This window comes from Choloepus didactylus, chromosome 22, assembly GCF_015220235.1.
Source record: "Choloepus didactylus isolate mChoDid1 chromosome 22, mChoDid1.pri, whole genome shotgun sequence".
Lineage (NCBI taxonomy): Eukaryota > Metazoa > Chordata > Mammalia > Pilosa > Megalonychidae > Choloepus > Choloepus didactylus.
In genome coordinates, this window is record NC_051328.1 from 5,783,735 (window position 1) to 5,803,179 (window position 19,445).

The 19,445-nt window shown below is 62.5% G+C and overlaps 1 protein-coding gene across 8 annotated transcripts in view; it reads left to right on the forward strand.

Moving 5' to 3' along the window:
- Positions 1–19,445, forward strand: part of ADCY7 (adenylate cyclase 7) — a 63,361-nt gene that overhangs the window by 38,711 nt on the left and 5,205 nt on the right. For 6 of the 8 annotated variants that reach the window (XM_037816416.1, XM_037816413.1, XM_037816414.1 and 3 more), the window contains 20 exons: positions 258–406; positions 1,485–1,596; positions 4,874–5,001; positions 5,910–6,068; positions 6,244–6,376; positions 9,056–9,247; positions 9,586–9,620; positions 10,126–10,209; positions 10,369–10,441; positions 11,681–11,778; positions 12,682–12,766; positions 13,196–13,321; positions 13,946–14,038; positions 14,713–14,909; positions 15,843–15,933; positions 16,343–16,498; positions 17,212–17,358; positions 17,980–18,084; positions 18,441–18,555; positions 19,141–19,265. In XM_037816416.1, the coding sequence (XP_037672344.1) occupies positions 258–406; positions 1,485–1,596; positions 4,874–5,001; positions 5,910–6,068; positions 6,244–6,376; positions 9,056–9,247; positions 9,586–9,620; positions 10,126–10,209; positions 10,369–10,441; positions 11,681–11,778; positions 12,682–12,766; positions 13,196–13,321; positions 13,946–14,038; positions 14,713–14,909; positions 15,843–15,933; positions 16,343–16,498; positions 17,212–17,358; positions 17,980–18,084; positions 18,441–18,555; positions 19,141–19,265 (2,403 nt within the window). The remainder of the gene's footprint in view (positions 1–257; positions 407–1,484; positions 1,597–4,873; positions 5,002–5,909; positions 6,069–6,243; positions 6,377–9,055; positions 9,248–9,585; positions 9,621–10,125; positions 10,210–10,368; positions 10,442–11,680; positions 11,779–12,681; positions 12,767–13,195; positions 13,322–13,945; positions 14,039–14,712; positions 14,910–15,842; positions 15,934–16,342; positions 16,499–17,211; positions 17,359–17,979; positions 18,085–18,440; positions 18,556–19,140; positions 19,266–19,445) is intronic. The other 2 variants (XM_037816418.1, XM_037816417.1) reach the window with 2 other exon arrangements.

A 19,445-nucleotide genomic window follows, 5' to 3' on the forward strand; every position in this document is an offset into this window, starting at 1 on the left:
CCTTTCTCTGTCGGACCGTCAGACTCTCACAGGGCAGCCACGTGCTTGGGGAGTGTGCAGGCACCCACGCAGGTCTCCCTGAGGGCCGCTGGGGACCTGAGAGGGTGGGAACCCCGGGTGGGTAGCAGGACATGGGCCAGCGGAGATGGTGGGCAGTGTGGGCAGGGAGAATGGAGGCCAGGCTGGCCGGGCCTCAGGCCTGACGCCACCTTCCTGTCCCCCACCGGTCCCCCCACTGGTCTGCCCGCTGTGCCCAGGAGAACCTGCTGCTGTCAGTGCTGCCGGCCCACATCTCCATGGGCATGAAGCTGGCCATCATTGAGAGGCTCAAGGAGCGGGGGGACCGCCGCTACATGCCTGACAACAACTTCCACAGTCTCTACGTCAAGCGACACCAGAATGTCAGGTGAGCACAGGGGCAGCATGTGTGTAGGCGGTGCCTCCGGGGCTGTGCATGTGTGGGCGATGTCCCCCTGGGCTGGGCCCATGACCCCCCAGCCCTGGGGCCCCACAGGAGGCTCAGACCCTGGCTCACCCAGGGATCAGGGAGAGGGGCAGAGACCTGGCCCTCCATGGCCTTCCCTGGCCCCTCTCTGGGCTCTGTCCTGTATGTTTTCTGAGGGGTGGGAGCAGATCAGGGTTCTTAAATCTGGGCCCTCAGATTGGGGCTGGGGGAGATCCCAGAGGCCCCTTATGTTGCAAAACTCTGCATGAGCAGACATGACTGTTGGGAAGAAAAGGGACTAACTTTCAGATGATTCTGAAAGGGGCACGTGCCTTGCCCCCAAAAGGAAATACTTCCCCCCCAGCACCCCCCAGGGCTAGGCAAGTGACTGCCAAGTGTCTCCCATCCTCTCGCCTGTTCGTGGCTGATTTGAAGGGGCTGCAGGATCTTACTTGCAGGTAGATGTGCATCCTGTGAGCTCCCACCTGAGTGGTGGGCTCTGCCTCTGGGCTGTGGCCCATCCAGGAGCTCCCAGGCCTGGAGCTGGGAGATCTGGTGCCAGAGATGGCTCTGGCTTCCAGTGAGTCTCAACGTTCCTGCACCTCAGTTGGCTCGTCATAGAATGGGAGCCCACGAGTGGCGTGTGTGGACTAGACTGTGTAGTTCGGGCCTTGGAGCTTGGCTTCACAACTCACCAGGGGGTTTCATTCTGAACTCTGTGCTTAAGGTGGAAATCAAGGAGCAGGAAAGGAGAAGAATTTGTGTTGCCCGGCGTCTGCCTGCGAGGGTGCTGGTCAGCCCTCTGCAGCAGCTGGGGGCCTGGTGGAGTCTGAAAGGGCCCTGCCTTCTCTGGGGTCTGCTCCCGTTTGCTTTAATGTTAAGCCTCTGGCACTTGAGTTCACGTCTGTGGCCAGAAGCTTCTGTCCTTTCCCTGTGGAGGCTGATGGGGAACAAGGTGGGGCCCAGGTTGGCGAGGCCCTTGGCTCAGGGTTGGAGGGTGCTCAGGGGCTCTGACCCTCCTGCTGCCCCCACCCTCCAGCATCCTCTATGCAGACATCGTGGGCTTCACGCGGCTGGCCAGTGACTGCTCCCCCAAGGAGCTGGTGGTGGTGCTCAACGAGCTCTTCGGCAAATTTGACCAGATCGCCAAGGTGAGCCCGTGGCCGTCCAGCTGTCCCTCGTGGCTGCCACACCTCTCCCCGCTGTTGGCCCTGACATCAGGAAAGTGTCCCACCCCCGTTGTATCCCTAAGGGTGCCATGGGCCCAATGCTGTGCTGGGATTGGGACAGGGAGGCCTGGGCTGAGTTTTAGCATTCAGTTGGAAAACGCTCCCAAGTGCCTCTTATGTGCCAGGTGGAAGGAAGGAATCCTGGTCCAGGGAGACTGACGGCAAGCCTGGGGAACACCTGTGGGCTGTGGGAGCTCCACGGGGCTCGGGAAGACTGCCTGGAGGAGGTGATGGCCTCCTGTGGAGGCAGCAGCCTTGGCTTCCCTGGAGCCTGGGAGGACAGCTGGATGCTGAGCCTTTCCCAGACCTCCCAAATCAGGCTCGGCCTTTTAACCAGACCCCAGGAAAATTGTGTGCACAGTTTGAGAAACCTAAAAAGAGACCTGAAAGATGCAGAGGAAAGGGAACAGTGTTCTGGGCAGGGGAACAGCATGTGTAAACATCCAGAGTAGAGAGAAAGCTTGGTGTGTTCATGGAATGTGTGTAGTTCAGGGTGAGTGGGATGGGTCACGAGGGTCAGGTGTGCAAGGACCCGAGGACTGAGGCAAGAAGTGGGGACTTGACCTGAGGATGCTGGGGAGCACGGGCAGTGCCAAGCAGGGGAGGGACATCAGGCAAAGAGGGGCTTCTGGGTTCTGCTGAGTGGGCTGGGATCTGGTAACCAGGTAGGCTTGCCTGGGGTCTGGGGTCTCATTTACTTCCTGTTTTGTCCTCCTGAGTAGCACCCAGCTCAGTGTGTGTGTGTGTGTGTGTTGTGGGGGTACAAGTCATTCATTCATTCACCAAATACTTCCTGAGTCCTGCTAAGCTCCAGGCTCTGAGCTAGCTGGGGCCTTGGGCCTGTCCTCAAGAGGATGCTGCCATGTGCTTTGAAGAGGGTCAGGGGTCAGGGGCCAAGGGAGCCTGGGGGTCACCTAGACTGGTCTGCGGTGGTCAGGCCGGGCTTCCTGGAAGAGGGGCAGCCAACTGAAGCCTAGGATCCAAGGCAGAGCCTCTGTGCCCTGGCCACGTATTTGAATCGCATGGGAAGCTTAAGCAAAGCACAGTCAGAGTTTTTAGGAACCCCCGACAGGTTCCGTGTGGAGAATCACTAGTCTAGACCCTGGTGGGAGGCAAGTCCTGGCCCTACCAGCGGGAACCTTTTCTGGTTCAGAGCTGCTCAGCCCCGGGAGGGACTCCCTTACCAGGCTTGAGCTCCCCGTTGCACGGGGTAACCAAACTGGCAGGACACGGGGTGTTGTGGAGAGATGTCCTGCTCAGGACCTGGGGCACTGAGCGACTCAGAGGTCTGGCTGGAGCCCTCCTTAGGAGCTGTGTGACTTCTCCTGACCCCACAGTTGGGGGCCCCCAGAGGTTATGCCATATGTGGGGTGGGGACCTGGTCAGGCCCTTTCTCTGCTGCAAAGCTCGAGGATCTGTCTCCCCTCTTGCACAGCCTCCCCTTCTGGGGAGTCCAGGTGAGCAGCCCCACGGTGCAGGTGGGAAAAGGGAGCCATGGCAGGTGCTAGCCTCCCAGCTACAGCACCCAGCCTCGGTCCCAGCCTCTTCTCCTACCAGCAGCCAGAATCCAGAACTGTCACATCCCCCCTGAGAGCTAGGGCCTGCAGGGACTTCTCCACAACTTGCCAGGTTGTGGCTGAGACACAGCGGGCCTGCCTGCTGTGGGGAGGAGCCGCCTGGGAGCATGGCCTGCTGCCCAGCTCTCCCGGGCCCACACATCCCTTGGCAGAGAGCCGGGACTGGGCCCAGAGGGCAGGCCTGGACTGTAAGGGCAGCTGGAGCCCTGAGCCCGTGTCTGTGTCCTCTCCATGCTTCCTGCTGCTTTCGAGGAAAGCCACTGTCCTCCCATCCCTCTGGCCACTCGGAGCTTGTACCGGGCCGGAAACACCTGGCACACTCAGGTGGGGTAATTGGAGGAGGGTTTAGCAAAGGACTATTCATAAAGGTGTGGGCAGATTCTGGGAGCTGCCCGAGAGGGATGGCGTCATGCCCAGGTCGGTGTGGCCGGGCCATTACCCCAGCCCTGGAGGGGTGTTGGGTCCTGGGGACCAAGGGGTGCCCTTGTTCCCAGAGTGAGCCTGCAGGAGGGCATGGGGACATCGTGTCCCAGCCCCATTGCCTCCCTCCCACCAGAGGCCAGGGCTGTTTGTTCATGAGCCCACGGGGGTCAGTGGAGTTGGGGTGGGGGTGGAGAGTGGGATGAGAGGACCAAGGCAGAGGTCTGGTTCCTTCTTCAGATTCGCTCCAACCCCACCCCGAGCCTCGGTCTGTGTGACCCCCTCTTCGAGGCATAGCCGAGGGTCTCCGTGGCTGCAGCATGTCCTCCAGTGGACCCTTGGACAGCCCTCCCGGGCCTCCCCTTCCCCTCTGGGGCCATTTCACCACGTGGCCCTGGCCTCACTTTTCCCTGACTCCTCTCTCCCCACCCGTCTTTCCTCTGCTCCATGCCACCTCCCACACCCACCCAGCCGTGAAGCCCTCTCTTGGGTCACCTTGTACCCACAGACCTCTTGGCTTACGGCACCCACTACCCCTTTGCCCTCATCTCCCATGACTCGCTCCACTTCAGCCACTCTGGCCTCCTTGCTGTTTCTCAAACCTGCTGCAGCCTCAGGGCCTTTGCATGGGCTGCTCTTCTGTCTGGAATGTTCCTCCTCCTGAGACAGGCAGAGCTGCTCCCTCCATTTCTTTGGGTCTGTGCTCAAATGCCACCCTCTCCGAGAGGCCTTCTCTGGCCTCCAAGGAACATCTCCCCTCCCGTGTCTCATTTTTCTCTTAGCACTTACCACCTTCAGGTGTACTGTAGATTTTATTTATCGTGTGTAGTGCCCAGCGTGAGCTCCACGGTTGCAAGGATTTTGTTCACTGCTCGCCTGTCCCAGGACTGGGCACTCAGTAGGTGCTCAAACATTGCACGGACAAATGAAACAAAGGCAGCCCCACCCACAGAGGCACTCGGGTGGCTGCCCCGAGTGACACTTCTTCCCACCCCTGCTGCTTGGCTGGGGGTTCCTGCTGGAGAGCCCCCCGTTCTCCTGGTGCTCTCAGCAGCCCGGAAGAGTCTTCTGGTGGCTGGGGCACTGGGGGCAGCCCCTCGCCAGGAAACAGCCTGGCTCACAGGGTGGGGGGTGGGTTTGGGCCAGTGTGCGTGACCCCGGGCCCCTAGCCCCCCACTGACCAGCCTCTCTGGGTCCCGCAGGCCAACGAGTGCATGCGCATCAAGATCCTGGGCGACTGCTACTACTGCGTGTCGGGCCTGCCCGTGTCCCTGCCCACCCACGCCCGCAACTGCGTGAAGATGGGGCTGGACATGTGCGAAGCTATTAAGTAGGTGCCATGGCCAGGCCTGGGGTGGTGGGTCCTGTCCCCGTGATGGACTCCTCCTGCCTCCTGGGGTGTGGGGGGCAGGCAGGCAGCACCCCCATTTTACAGATGGGGAAACCGAGGCTCAGAAGGGCTCAGCAGCTTGCCCGGGTCACTCAGCCAGCCGGGAGGTCTGAACCCTCTGCACCTCCCTGCTGGGCCCACCTGTGACAGGGCCCCAAGTCCAGCAAAGGGTCTCAGAAGCTCAGAGCTGGGCAGCTAAGGAAGGGGCCGAGGGGCTGAGTCTCAGCATCAGCAGAGGGTTTTGGGGCAGGCAGCAGGGGAGCTCTTGGACTCAGGGTCCGACTCCAAGGCTCCATCTGCTTCCGGCTCCCCTCTGAAGACACCGGAGTCAGGGGACAGGCCCTCAGGGCCTCCCAGGCTCCACCGGCATCCTGCTCCCAGCGAGGTCCTCCGTGGTGAGGCTGATGGTGCAGGGATGCGTGGGCTCGGCCAGTGTTTGGGGCAGGGCTGGGCTGCTGGAAATGTCGTGCACAGCTCCTGGGTGGGTTCGAAGAGATCTCCAGGGTCTGTAGGGGGGCATTTTAGCCCAGGATCCTGAGCTTTAGTGCCCAGTGGCAGTTGGAACTCCCCCTCCGTAGCTGGCCTTTGGGCCCAGGGGCGGCTGCAGCTGCCTGCACCATCCCTCACAGGTCCGGGGAGCTGGGCTCCCCTGGAGGAGGCCGCGTTGGTGTGAGAACGGTCTCTCCTGTGAGCTGGGCCTGCCCTGCTCCCGTGCTGCGCCCTCCCTCGCTCTGTCCCCAGCCCGTGCCATGCCCCACACCCAGGGCCGCGAGCCAATCCCGGAGCCGTGGGGCCCCCGGCAGCCTGGTGGTGGGGTGGGCTGGGCTGACCCGGCCCCTCTGCCCCAGGCAGGTGCGGGAGGCCACGGGCGTGGACATCAGCATGCGCGTGGGCATTCACTCGGGGAACGTGCTCTGCGGGGTCATCGGCCTGCGCAAGTGGCAGTACGACGTGTGGTCCCACGACGTGTCCCTGGCCAACAGGATGGAGGCGGCCGGAGTCCCGGGGTGAGCCGGGCTCGGCCGGCAGGGCTGGAGGGCCACGGCCGGGGCTGGGCAGGAGGGGGTCGGGGGTGGGGGGGGGCGGCCTGGGGCTCCCTGCCCAGCCCTGCTCCCGGTGCCTCCCTGTGAGGGTGCCAGCCCTCCTTGGGCCCCGCGGCCCTGTCTGACTCGGTTTCCCCAGCCGAGTGCACATCACGGAGGCAACGCTGAACCACCTGGACAGGGCGTACGAGGTGGAGGACGGGCACGGGCAGCAGCGGGACCCCTACCTGAAGGAGATGAACATCCGCACCTACCTGGTCATCGATCCCCGGGTACGAGCGCTCGGGGGGCACCAGGGGGGCCCTGGGGCTTTGGAAACCCCGTGGGGGGGGTGTTTTACCTGCCAGGCTGTGAAGGGGGTCGGGGCAGGGGCGAGCTCCCTGTCACTGGTAACGGCTTCTCTGGTCTCAGCGTCCTTCTCCGTGAAGGGGGACTGACAGGCGTGTCAGCGTCACAAGGGGAGGGTGAAGGTGGACACTTCCAGGCACTCTAAATACTCACCATTACTCATTTATTCTCCATGAGGTCATACCAGTCCCCCAATTTCCAAAAGACACATTTTCAACACACACCTTGGGGAAAAATCAGGAAGTGGGGAACCACCAGGGAACCTCTGGGGCCTGGACTCTGACCCCCGCGACGTCCACTGCTCCCCCTCTCTGCAGGCTCCGCTCTCTGGGACCCTGTTGGGGGCCAATCCCAAGCAGCAGGCCAGGTGGGGTCAGCCTGTCCACCCCCCACCCCACAACTGCACTGACCATTCTTTTCCTCCCTCGGGAGGCCAGCGTGTCTGGTGGCCCTCGGTGAATCATCCTTGGGTTTTGCTCAAGAATATTGGCTGTGGCAGGTGCTTTCCAGCTTCCTCTCGCCCTGGCCTTGGTGACTCAGGGCTGGGTCCCCTCTGAGCCTCTGCTCCCGTCCTCAGCATCCCTCTATCCCCCCATGGGCCTCATCCACTGGCCTTCCCCAGTGGCCTGTTTCCCAGGATGTGGGGAGTCCAGGACCCCCATGGTGCCCTCCAGATGCTGAGTTAGCTTTGGGGAAAACCCCTCTTGGGAACCTACTCAAACCTTAAAACCCAAGCCCCTTCCCCTGGACTCCCGCTGCCCCGAGCCCCCCCACCACTCCCATCCCCTCCTTCTCCCGAGCCGCCGTCTGCCCCAGCCCTGCCCCTGCCCTGCCCTTCCCCTCCTCAGGGCCTTTCTTACCCCTTATCGTCAACATGAGCTCCACGTGGGCAGGCCCGGGGGTCCTTTCTCTTCACCAAGCTGCCAAACCTGCACCTAAAGCCAGGCCTGGTGTGGAGCAGCTGCTCAGAGAGTGTTCGAGTGAAAGAAGCCGAGCTCCTAAGCCAAAGCCAGAGGAAGGCCTGGCCCTAAGCCTCCTCTTTCCTCCCTCACCCCCAGGGCTGCCAGAGTTAGCAAATAAAAATACAGGATGCCCAGTTAAATTTGAGCTTCAGAAAGACAATGAGCGATTTTTTTAGTGAAGTATGTCCCATGCAATGTTTCACTGGGCATCCTGTATTTTATCCAGCCAGCCTACCTCCACCTTGATTTTATTTACTTTCGATGAGGTGATTCATTCCCATCGTGGAAGATTCAAAAGGGATGAAGGGCACGCCGTGGGAAGTTCCCCTCCCACCCCTGTACATCCCTCCCTAAGAAGACCCGGCGCTGTGTGTTTCTGTGATTTCCTCCCACAGACATTTTTATGCCCAAACGCACAAATTGGAATGTGCTTGTTTCCCCTCCTCGTTCCGTGTGCCACCCACGTGGTCTGGCCCTTTCTTTCTTCACTCCACAGCCTACCTTGGGGCCTCCCCTCTCCCGCACGCAGAGCGCGTCCTGCACCGTGCAGTGTCCGCTGAAGGGTGTCCTGACATGTCTCCCGTCCCTGCTGGGAGGCTGCGGCTGTCTGCCAGCTCTGCTCCGGGGCCTCTGAGTGCCGCCCTGTCTGCCGGGTGTACGGGCCTGCAGCGCAGAAGGGGCCGGAGGGGACCCGGCTGCTGCTGGGGGGTGGGCAGTACAGACAGGTGGTTGCTGGGGGCCCTCCGTGCAGCGGGTGCCGTGCACACCCATGCTTCCCAGCAGGAGCGTTTTCCTGCGGGCCCCGCGGCTCTGACCTGGCGCCTGTTGGTCAGTCACGGAGCCAGGGTGGCCTCCCTGCCCCCTGCGTGGTGCCAGCGACCTTGGATGGCTGGTGCCGCCCCAGGCGGAGTGGCCCGCGGTGGAGGGAAGACAGACGTCTCGGGTTGCTCACCGCAGGGCATGGCGTGTACGGCGCTGGGAGCTCACAGGGGCCAAGTCCCACAGCCTTCCCTCTGGCGGGGGAGACAGATGTGTCTAAGGCTTGAAAAATGTTCCTCTCCCGAGAAGATGAAGCAGACTCCTGTGATGTGAAGTTTCCAGGAAGTCAGCACTTGCGGCTTAGTGGCTATTGAGGCTGTAGGTTCTTGTCCGAGGGGGCTGGGGAGATGGGGACTCTTGTGGGGGACTGGGATGGGGGCCTCTGCAGACCTCGAGATGGCCTTGGGGGTCCTCCCCCTCACTTCCCAGCCCAGCCGGCCACCCCAGCTGAGGAAGGCCCCAGACCTGCCGTTCTTATGGGGGATCTTGGCTCTGAGACAGCAGTTGTGGGCAGGGCCCTCGTGTCTACCTGAGAGGTGGTCGCTGCAGCCCCTCATGGAGCGCCTGGCTGAGCCGGCGCCACTCACGACACGGGCCGTGGTTTGCAGGGCGAGGGCGCAGCTGGAGTGGGGTGTGAGGGGCCGTGCGCAGTGTGCCGACCCTCCTGGGCCTGCTCCCAGAGCCCCCTGCATTCTGGCCCGGAGTGCCCTGGGTTTGAGCAAGCACCTCTGGGCAGCCCACACCCCTCGAGGGGGCTGCCATTTTCCCCTCCTCGGTGAGGGCAGGAGGGGGTGTCAGGCCCGTGTCTGTGTCCACCCGCAGAGCCAGCAGCCGCCCCCACCCAGCCAGCACCTCACAAGGCCCAAGGGGGATGCGGCGCTGAAGATGCGGGCGTCCGTGCGCATGACCCGCTACCTCGAGTCCTGGGGGGCCGCGCGGCCCTTCGCGCACCTCAACCACCGTGAAAGCGTGAGCAGCAGCGAGACCCTTGTCCCCAACGGGCGGAGGCCCAAGGTAACCCCCCTTGCCCCCGGGAGCTGGGTGGGGGCAGGGAGCCTGTGCTGATGGCGTCCCTGCCTGGGGCCGCTCTCTGCCCCCACCTCGGTCGGCTTGCTGGGTGCAGCCCCGGCCGCCTCCCTCCTGGGCTGGGGCCAGTGACGCTTTCGCAGGATGCCCCAGGGCGGCGGGGAACGCCCTTGTTCTCCCCAGGCCAGTAAAGATTTAGCTCAGGGCACCCACGGCTCGGAGAGTCCCCAGCACTCTGCCCGCACATCCGAGGGGGGAGATGTAAACCTCGTTGGGGGCAGACTCCTGGGCTCGTTCACTTCCTCCTGCCTGCCCTTCCCTTTCAGGCCATTCCCCTGCGGCGCCACCGGGCCCCTGACAGGTACGTGTGCTGCCCTGTCCCTGCCAGGCCGTGCCCTGCCTTCCTGGCCTCCGGGCAGGCCGACCCCACCAGGAATTTGCCGTGGCTGGGGCCATAAGTGTTTCCAGGACCCAGAACTCCTTGGCAGGTGGCTCTTTCAGATAGCCTCGAGCAACAGTTGAGCACCTGTTGTGTACCCACCCTGTGGTGGGGGCACTGGGGTGGGGGTTGCTGCGTGCTCTGGTCTCGAGGCCGACCCTGTGGGTGTCTCCAAGAAGGCCCTTCATGGGGGTTGGGGTTGCCCTCTGCTTCCGGCTGGGCCCCTGGCCAGCTGGGTGCTACAGGCCTGTCACTCACACTTTCCGGGCCTCAGGGGCACCAGGCCTCCCTCAGCCATCCTGCACGAGGTTCCATGGCTTCCAGACACCCGGGACCCCCACACACGTGGGTCGTCTCTTCTATACCCTGCCTCTGAGCAGGTGCACGTGGCGTCCCCTGGGTGCTCAGCTGGGGTGTCTAATTCCAGAAGCGCATCTCCCAAGGGGCGGTCGGAGGACGACTCGTATGACGAGGCGATGCTGTCGGCCATTGAGGGGCTCAGCTCCACCAGGTGGGGCTCCAAGCCCTCTGCCCGCTGCCCACCTCCTCAGAGGGGACCCTCACACCTGCAGACCCAACGTGAACCTCAGTCCCCATCCCCTGGGACCCCTCCGAGGGCGTAGAGTCTGACCCCCCACCTCCCAGCCCCTCTCCCACTGCCACCCCACAGACCCTGCTGCACCAAGTCTGGTGACTTCCACACCTTTGGGTCCATCTTCCTGGAGAAGGACGTGGAGCAAGAGGTGAGAGGGCCCCGGGGCAGCCGCCAGCCTGGGGTAGCAGGGGCTCTGAGGCCTGGGCTGGGGTGGGCAGCCTGGGCCCCAGGGCAGCCCACACCCCCAAAATACCCATTAAAAGGGAGGGTTGAGGGGCTTCTCCGCAGCTGGCTGGTGGGTGGTGCAGGCTCAGTCCGGTCCCAGCTGGGCTCTTATCCTGCGGCCAGCACGCGGATTCACCCACACGGGTTTCAGAGGCTCTTGCTCCCCAGTACTGCCAGACCCTCTGGGGATAGGGGCTGGTGGACACCTCGGGCTGGCCGCTTTGGCCTCATAATTAAACACCAGCCCCCCACACTTAGCATCAAGGCTGGAAGGGACTTGGTCCGTGCTGGCGTCCGATGGCCACAGCAACGTGGCTTTGTGCTAACAGTGACTGTTCCTTTGTGGGGCACCTGCTGGGCTCTGGTGCCGTCCAAGGGCACACGCTGTGTAATTCAGCCCCCTCGGATTGGGCAGAGTGGGTGCTGTCATCCCCCTGTCACAGACGAGGAAACATGGCTCTCGGGGTTGAAAGGACGGGCCTAGCCGCATGGCCCGGGCAAGGGGCAGGGCTGTCCCTGGTGTCCGGAGTGGCCTGTTTGAGAGGGGCGTCTTGCCCTCCTCAGCCACAGGGAATGGCGGTCCGTGGCAGTGGCCAGGATGCGACGGGAGGGCCTTCCCTTCCCTGTTGGGGTTCCCTGAGTTGGGGGCTCCCTAGGTGAGGAGCTTGGGGTCTGGAGGCAGGTGTGTGGGCTGCTGTCTCCCTGGAAGTTGCCTGTGGGCTTTCTGTGGGCACCATGTGCTTTGAACCTTGGTCTTCTTGTCTGCCAGGACCCCTCGGGGGTGTGGTCATGTCCCCCCACCCCGGGGCTCAGGCCCAGCCGTCCTCCTTGGTTTGGGGTGAGCATAAGTCCTCTCGGCAGTCCCGGGAGCCCAGACTTGTTCATGTCCACCTCTTGCACTAGGCATGGGCCACGGGGCTGTGAGCTGTTCAGACGCCGTGCAGATAAAAGTTGAGACCTGGGTCAGGGAGGGGAAGGCACGGCCTCCAAATAGGAAAGGAAGCTGCAAAGTGGAAATGAACGGAAGTTATTCAGTGCAGCCCTATCACCCAGAGCTCAAGGCGGGATGTCAGTTTTTTTTACACAATTGACTGGAGACGGGGGAGGCCCGCAGGTGGGGTGTCGGCCGCCCGCTGCCCCTCATGGTGTCTGTCGCCCCCAGTACCGCCTGGCGCCCATCCCCCGGGCCCGCAACTACTTTGCTTGTGCTGGCCTCGTCTTCCTCTGCATCCTGCTTATCCACGTCCTGCTGATGCCCAGGTCAGTTGGGTGGGGGGTGGGCCAGCCCAGAGGGGTCCAGGCTGGGAGAGGAGGTGGCCTTGGCTGGGCCCAGCGGAGAGCTGGCCAGGGGCTGCATAGTCAGGCTGGGAGGGGTGGCCGTGCGACTTCGGTATTCAGACCCTGGGAACCCAGAAACTGGCCCAGGGATCACAGTCCCCCACTTGGAGTTGCCAACATGTATTTGCTCACTTGTTTTACTGAGTGAACTTGGCCTCCCCACTCCCTGACGTCTCTCTGCTTCCTCAGTCACCTGCGTCTGCTTGGCCCCTGCGGGCGGCTGAGTCTGCAGCCTCCACCTTCGGTGCTGAGCGTCCTGGAAGGGGGGCTTCCCGAATCACAGTCCCTTTCACTCCCTCCCCTGTGGGGGAAACAGGCTCGAGGGGGGAATGCCTCCTCCAGGTGGCTCAGCCAGCGTGTCGGGCACCACTGGGTTCCCACCCTGGCTCCAGGGCCTTGGTGGTGGGCACAGGGGCTGGGGCGAGGCCGGGGGGAGGGCAGCCGAGGTGTCGGAGAGGGCGGGTGAGCTGGAGGTCAGCCAGGGTCGTAGTGAAGACTGACCAGGGCACATTTTACACGCACTTCCTCTGTGCGACGTGTGAGTCTAAGGTGGCCCGGATATCACTCGTCTCTTACTCATTTCGTCACAGTCCCCCCAAAGGGGGATGTGATGGTGATGATAACCTTCATGTCTGGGCCAGCTCCTGTGTTATCAGTGGGGTCAGGGGACCACGGTTTTCAAAGACCCCCACTGCTGTGTGCAGGATGCTGTTGGGGGAGGGGGCAGAGGCGGCTGTGAGCAGAGGAGTGGGGCGGTTGCAGGGGTGAGGTGCCCTCCTGCGGCAGACGATCCCCCAGGACTTGGGCGTTCTTCCTCCGCTCCAGGATGCTGCCCCTGGGCGTGTCCTTCGGGCTGGTGGCCTGCGTGCTGGGGCTGGTGCTGAGCCTGTGCTTTGCTGAAGAGTTCCTGGTGAGTGGGGGCCCTGCTGGGCCAGGGGCTGGTGGGTTTAGGGGGCAGAGCTGCAGTGTTGTGAGCACCCCCAGCCCCACTACCTCCCCTCCTGCCTTGGGCTGCCCCCAGGAGCCCTCCCTGGTGACCTTCGCCATCTGAGTCTCTGCTCTGGCCAGGGGCTGGGGGCCCACCCCTCTGCCTCACTGCTCTGCAGGCCTCTCCTGAGGGTCCCGCATTCCCGGGCCTGCTGGGGGTCCCCAAGTGGCTGTGCCCGCACCTCTTCTGTCTGCACGTCACATGTCACACTGGGACCAGTGGGTGCTCAGCGACACCATGACCCGAGCAGAAGGCTGCGTCTCCCGGCCTCCCGGGCCACGGGGTCCCCGGATGGGCTCTCCCCCTTGTCTGGGCTGCTGGCCCCGGGTGACGCAGCCTGTGACCCCACAGAGGTGCTGCCCAGCCTGGGGGGTGCTCCGGGCTGTGTCCGAGAGGGTGGAGACGCAGCCCCTGCTGCGGGTGGCGCTGGCCGTGCTGACCGTGGGCAGCCTGCTCACCATCGCCATCGTCCACCTGGTAGGTGCTGGGCCTGGGGGGCAGCCCTGCACAGCACTCCCCCCCTCGTGCTGGGGCTTCCGGGGAGAGGGAGCCTCAAGCTTCTAGAACCCCCACATCTTGCGGCCTTTGCAAGCTGCATCTTGTCTAACCGTCTCCAGCACCCGGTGGTGGGTGACGCGCGTTCCCCAGTGTCAGGGTTAAGCGGAGAGGCTGCAGTGGAGGTCCCAGGGTCCCTGCTGGGCCGCATGCCTGGAGCCACTGCTCCACCCTCGACGTCCGCTCGCCCCCTCGTCCTTCCCGGCCCCTGGGGAGCCGTCCTTCCTGCTCCCACTCTCTCAGGCTCAGTTTCCTCAGTAGGAGGTGACTTGCCTGGGGCCCGAGTGGGGGTGTATGTCAGCCCCTGCGCCCCCCACTCTGTGCTTGTGCGCTCGCGGTCCGTGTCCCTTGTCCTGCCCTCGGCTCCTGGCCGCCCCCCTCGCCTCCCAGGCACTCTAGAGCGTTCACCTTGGGAGCGTGCCCCTGCACCCCCCATGCCCTGCCGAGGGGTCCCCACCCTACACCCTCTCCCCCTCCCGCTGCCACCTGCTTGTCGCTGAGCCGGGCCCCCGCCCTCTGCCCTAATGGGGACCGTCTCCTCTCCAGCCACTGACGCCTCTGCCAGCGATGCCTGGTGGGAATGACACGAGCCCGGGGGCTGCGGGGAGCAGGGAGAGGACCCTGTGCGAGCTCCTCCCGGTGAGTCACGGCCTCGGAGCCCAGAGACCGGGCATGTGGGGGCGAGGCCAGCGTCTCCACGGGGGGCTGAGAGGCAGGGGCCGCCCAGCCGTGTGCACGCCACTTGCCTTTGGGTTTTTTTTTCATCTGCTATTTTAACCATTTTTAAGTTGTTCAATTACTTTTACAACATTGTGCTGCCGTCAACAACTTCCATAACCAGAATTTTTCAAACACTCCAAACAGAAACTCTGCCCATGTAGCAGGAACTCTCCCTCCCCCTGGCCTACTTCCTGTCTCTGTGAATTTGCTTATTGTAGATATTCACACAAGTGGTACCTTACAGTATTGTCCTTTTGTGTCTTCTTCACTGCCTTGACTTTTGTTTGTCATAACCACACTGCCTGCATTTTTATTCCCTACATTTTCCCCTTTGGATGGACTCATTTGCCATAAATAGAAATAAAAATATGGTGAAAACAAAACAGTCCTATACACTTTCAGCCTCCGTGGCTGCTGTTTGCTATAAAGAGAGCGCAGGGAGGTGAGAGCGGGGCGGACACGTGGCTCTACGCCGGGCCCCCCTCTTCAGCGCTGGCACTGTGGGCCCCTCCCTGGTGGCCACGCTCCCTGGTGGCAGGAGAGGGTGGGGGGAGCCGCCGCGGCCCGGGTGACGTCCCTCGCATCCCCCCCAGTACTACACCTGCAGCTGCATCCTGGGCTTCGTCGCCTGCTCCGTCTTCCTGAGGATGAGCCTGGAGCTGAAGGTCGTGCTGCTGACAGTGGCCTTGGTGGCCTACCTGGTGACCTTCAACATCGTCCCATGCCAGCACTGGCACTGCTGCGGCCACGGCCCGGACAACCTCACCGACACCAGTGAGGCCCTCAGGTAGCAGCACAGCAGCTGGTTGCCAGGGGCCCAGCCCTGCTGCGCTGCCTCCCCTGCGCCCCATTTCTAACTAAGGTCTATTTGCCTCCTTGGTCCCATTTGGGGTAGGGCTGGCATTTTACCGAAGGGGAAGTGGAGGCCTGGAGATGGAGATGGAGAGGGCTGGCCCAGGCCCCGGGTTCCAGCACTCGGGGCTGGGGAATGTGGCTTGTGTGCAGGTTCTTGGGGGGCAGTCCCTGGTCCTATGGGGCCCCTACCCCGGGCCTCCTGTTTCCAGGCCGTTCTAGGAGAGGGAGGGACGGAGGCCTTAGCTCTTGCTCGGGCCCCCTCTTTGCGTCATGTCCTGGATCCCACTGAGTTTTGGAAAGAGCGGCTGCCTCTGGTCTGCTCCTGGATGGGTGGGTGGCACGGGTGGTGTGGGCAGGGCCGGCATGGGCCTCGTTCCAGGGTGCTGGGCCCCGTGTGGATGGAGCAGAGGGGTTTCCCTTGGAATGTAGAGGCTGGAAGTTCAGGGACTCAGGCCCAAGTCTGCTCTTCTGGGCCTGGCGTGTGAGCATCTGCATGCTCCCTGCGCCCGTCTTCTTGTCCGTGTGCAGCCTGGCCGTCTGCCTGGCTCACCCTCGGCTGCCCCCTTGCCTGCCTGACCCCTCATCATCAGGCACCAGCTCAGATGTCACCGCAGCCAGGCCTCCCCCACTTCCCAGGCAGCCTCTACCTTGCAACCTCTTTCCCTCCTGCTCTGAGATGGTCAACCCCATGCAGATGTGAACCCTGTGAGGGCCGAGCGTGCGTCTGTCTCGTCCAACAGCCCTTCCCCTGCAGCCGGCACCGAGCACCCAGTAGGCCCTCAGTGGAGTGCTGGGTCCACAGCCCCTCCTGCATCGGCCTCTCGTCAGAGCTGGATATGAACCCTGCCTTTCCCCTCCTGTCCACCAGCTCCCCATCTTGTTCATGGAGGGATGTGAAGACGATGATTAACTTTTACCTGGTGCTGTTCTATGTCACCCTCATCATGCTGTCCAGACAGGTACAGATTATCAAATGCCCCGGCGCAGCCCCAGCTCGCTCGGCCTTCCTCTGTCCTCCTCCACTTGCAGCGAGGATGAGGGGGTGGGGGTGGCCTCAGGTTTGGAGCACATGGTCCGGAAGGCGTGCGCTGGTCCCCGGGGGAGGGTTCCAAGCCGGCATCCTTTCCTCACTGCGCCACCTCCCGTCAGGGCACGTGTGACAGATCCAGTCTCGGGGTCACGTGGGAATGTGGTGGCTACCAGGAGATCCCTGTTCAGTTTGGGATGTCTGCCTGGGCATGGGGGGGCAGTACCGTTGGGCTGGCTCAGGGTCCCCCGGTGGCAGCTGACCCCCCGCAGCGCCCTCTGGGGGTGTCCGTCCGCTCTCACTCGCCTGTGGGCAGGCCACTGACGTGCCTGCATCTGCAGATCGACTATTACTGCCGCTTGGACTGCCTGTGGAAGAAGAAGTTCAAGAAGGAGCACGAGGAGTACGAAACCATGGAGAACGTGAACCGCCTTCTTCTGGAGAACGTGCTCCCGGCCCACGTGGCCGCGCACTTCATCGGGGACAAGTTGAATGAGGTGAGGGGGGCAGGGGTTCGGGTGCTCGGGGGAGGAAGCTGCCGGGCCCAGCGCGTGGTCCGTGGGGACGCCTCCGGGTCCTGGTTATCACCGTCTGCCCGGGAGACAAGGACGGGGCCTGGGGTCAGAGGTCTGGGTTCAGATGTGGCTGTGGACACAACCTCACCTATCTGGGCCTTGACTTTCAAATCTGTAAAATGGGGCTCAAGGTGCCGCCTTGCAGGATTGTCACATGGATCAAGTGTGTATCCAGGTGTTTGTACTCTGGATGGTCTGTACTGGTAGAAATGGCTCTGCGTCCACCAGTTCTGCATAGAGGGAGTTTTCTAGCTAAGGAAGCAGGCCCTGTGGCTTGCTTCCCCCCATTGTCCAGCGGGTCTAGTGCCCAGGTCTCCTGACTGTTTCCATCTACCCCAGGGGTTCTGAGCCCCAGGGGGGCACAGTGGAACCACCTGGGCTCTGAAGAAACAGCCTGAGCCTGGCCCAGCCTGACCCAATGATTCAGAGTCACCCTGTTTTAAAGGCCCCTGGATGATTCTCATGTACGGCAGGGCTGGGCCCCGTGGCTTAGCCCCTTCTCCCTCCCGAAAGCTTCACGGGGCAGTCAGTGACCCCAGTTCCCGGGGTGTGAGGGGCCCCCTCGGTCTGCATCTCCCATGCTCTCAAGAGGCCCTGCAGCCCTGAGACTCCGTTTCTCCCCTCCCTGAATCCAGGACTGGTACCATCAGTCGTACGACTGCGTCTGCGTCATGTTTGCATCTGTGCCCGATTTCAAAGTGTTCTACACGGAGTGCAACATCAACAAGGAGGGGCTGGAGTGCCTGCGCCTGCTCAACGAGATCATCGCCGACTTCGACGAGGTGCACCCCCGATCCCATCCCGCACGGGGGCAGCTCCGGCTCCTGACCTGGGCTGGGGGGGCATTGGTGGGGGGGTGTCCCCACCCCAGACAACTAAAACAAGTGGCCCAACTCCCTTGGCAGGGAGGACACCTCACACAGATTGCACAGAGGTACAAAGTCCCCTTTCCCATTCGGTTTCATCCGGCAAATTTCTCTCGTGATCACCTTCTCTGGGCCCAGCTCCTCGCTGAGACGGGACTTGGGTTCGAGGTCCTGGTAGGATAGTTCCATTTCCAGCTAAGCCCCTGCTGCCAGTGTGTGTGCCAGGAATCAGTTTGGGCTTAACTCTTCGCTGAAGACAAATTCCTGCGTCGATAATGCTGAGCTGTGTGTTTGTTCCTTAAAAAGAATGAGCGCAGCTGAGAGTGGGAGGGGCAAGGAAGAGGTGGCGAGCGTTCAGGACGACGGGGCAGGAGGGTCCGAGAGAGCCCGGGGCTGTGGCCCCCTGGACTGCAGCCTCACGCTGGGCGGGGCGCGAGGAACCCTACACCCTACACCTTACACCTTACACCCTTCCCTGGAGTTGCTGCGGCAGGACCTGGAGTCCGATCCGGCTCGCTCTCTCCCCTTGCCCTGCAGCTGCTCTTGAAGCCCAAGTTCAGCAGCGTGGAGAAGATCAAGACCATCGGCAGCACCTACATGGCCGCGGCAGGGCTCAGCGTCACTCCGGGCCATGAGCACCAGGTACGGAGCCCGCCCGGGTGCGGCAGAACGAGCCCCCCTGGAGGGGAGACAGCCCGGAGCCCCTTCCCAGCCCTGTCCTGCGAGGGAGGGGCTGGGGGACGTGGAGGTGCAGCGGGAGGCTGGTGGTGGTGGTGGTGGGAGACGGGAGATCCCTGGGAATGCCCCCCTCCCTCCTGATCCCGGGCACCGGAGGGGCAGGCAGAGCCTCTGCCCTGCAGGGGAGCACGTGCCCCTTGGGGGAGGCGCTGGCACGTGCGCCCCAGGTTGGGGGTTCAGGAGCCTCCGACCTTCCACCCCAGTCTGGGCGGGCAGGGGCGGCCTTTCCGCGGCCGCGTGCACAGGGCTCTGCCCCGCAGGAGCTGGAGCGGCAGCACGCCCACATCGGCATCACGGTGGAGTTCAGCATCGCCCTGATGAGCAAGCTGGACGGCATCAACAGGCACTCCTTCAACTCCTTCCGCCTCCGCGTCGGTGAGGCCGGGGCGGGCAGGGCTGCGGGGAGGGCGGCGCTGCGCTCGGCGCTGTCTGGAGGAGCTTTGCTGTCCATTCTGCGCAGTCTTAGAACCCCGTTTCTGATCTTAAAACCCCCACTGGATGAGTCATTATTCTGACTATCTTTGGAAGTTACCTTTGCAAGTTTTAAGTAAAAAAAGCAGGTAACTCTACAGGAAATGGAGAACCAAAATCACCTGCCAAGAACAGAAAGTGATCTTAAAATTCATTGAGAACAAAGCAGTTATTAAACTTTAACTAGTCACTGTTAGCTAAAAGAGTCAATAGCCCAAAGGGTGCTCAAAGCCCATTTGTTCTTTGTTAAAAGGGGGATGAGCAGATGCTAGAATAGTGTAAACATCAAACCCAGGCCTCTTGGGTACTTGGAAAACCTGCCCAAGAACTGCTCAGGGAATGCCCTCCGCCCATCCCAAGTACAACCACGTTGCACATCTGGGAAGCGCTGTCCCAACCTACCCTTCATTTCACTCTGCCCCGTTTGTGCTTTCTGCGCTTGGGGGATGGATTCCGGTGACTGGCTAACTGAACACCCTCCCTCTTCAGGCATAAACCACGGGCCTGTGATTGCTGGAGTGATTGGGGCACGAAAACCTCAGTATGACATCTGGGGAAACACGGTCAACGTTGCCAGCCGAATGGAGAGCACCGGGGAGCTCGGGAAAATCCAGGTAAACGCGAGGAAAGAGCCTCCCAGAGGGGTTGGGGCCTGGGGTGAAGACCTGGCCCCACTAGCCAGCTGCTGAGTCCAGCCGTAACTTCCTCGAGTGAAATGACGTGTGTGCTGCTCACTGGCCAGTTTCCGTCCCTACAACTAGTTTTCCTTCTGCTGCTTAAGACCTGGGGTTCTT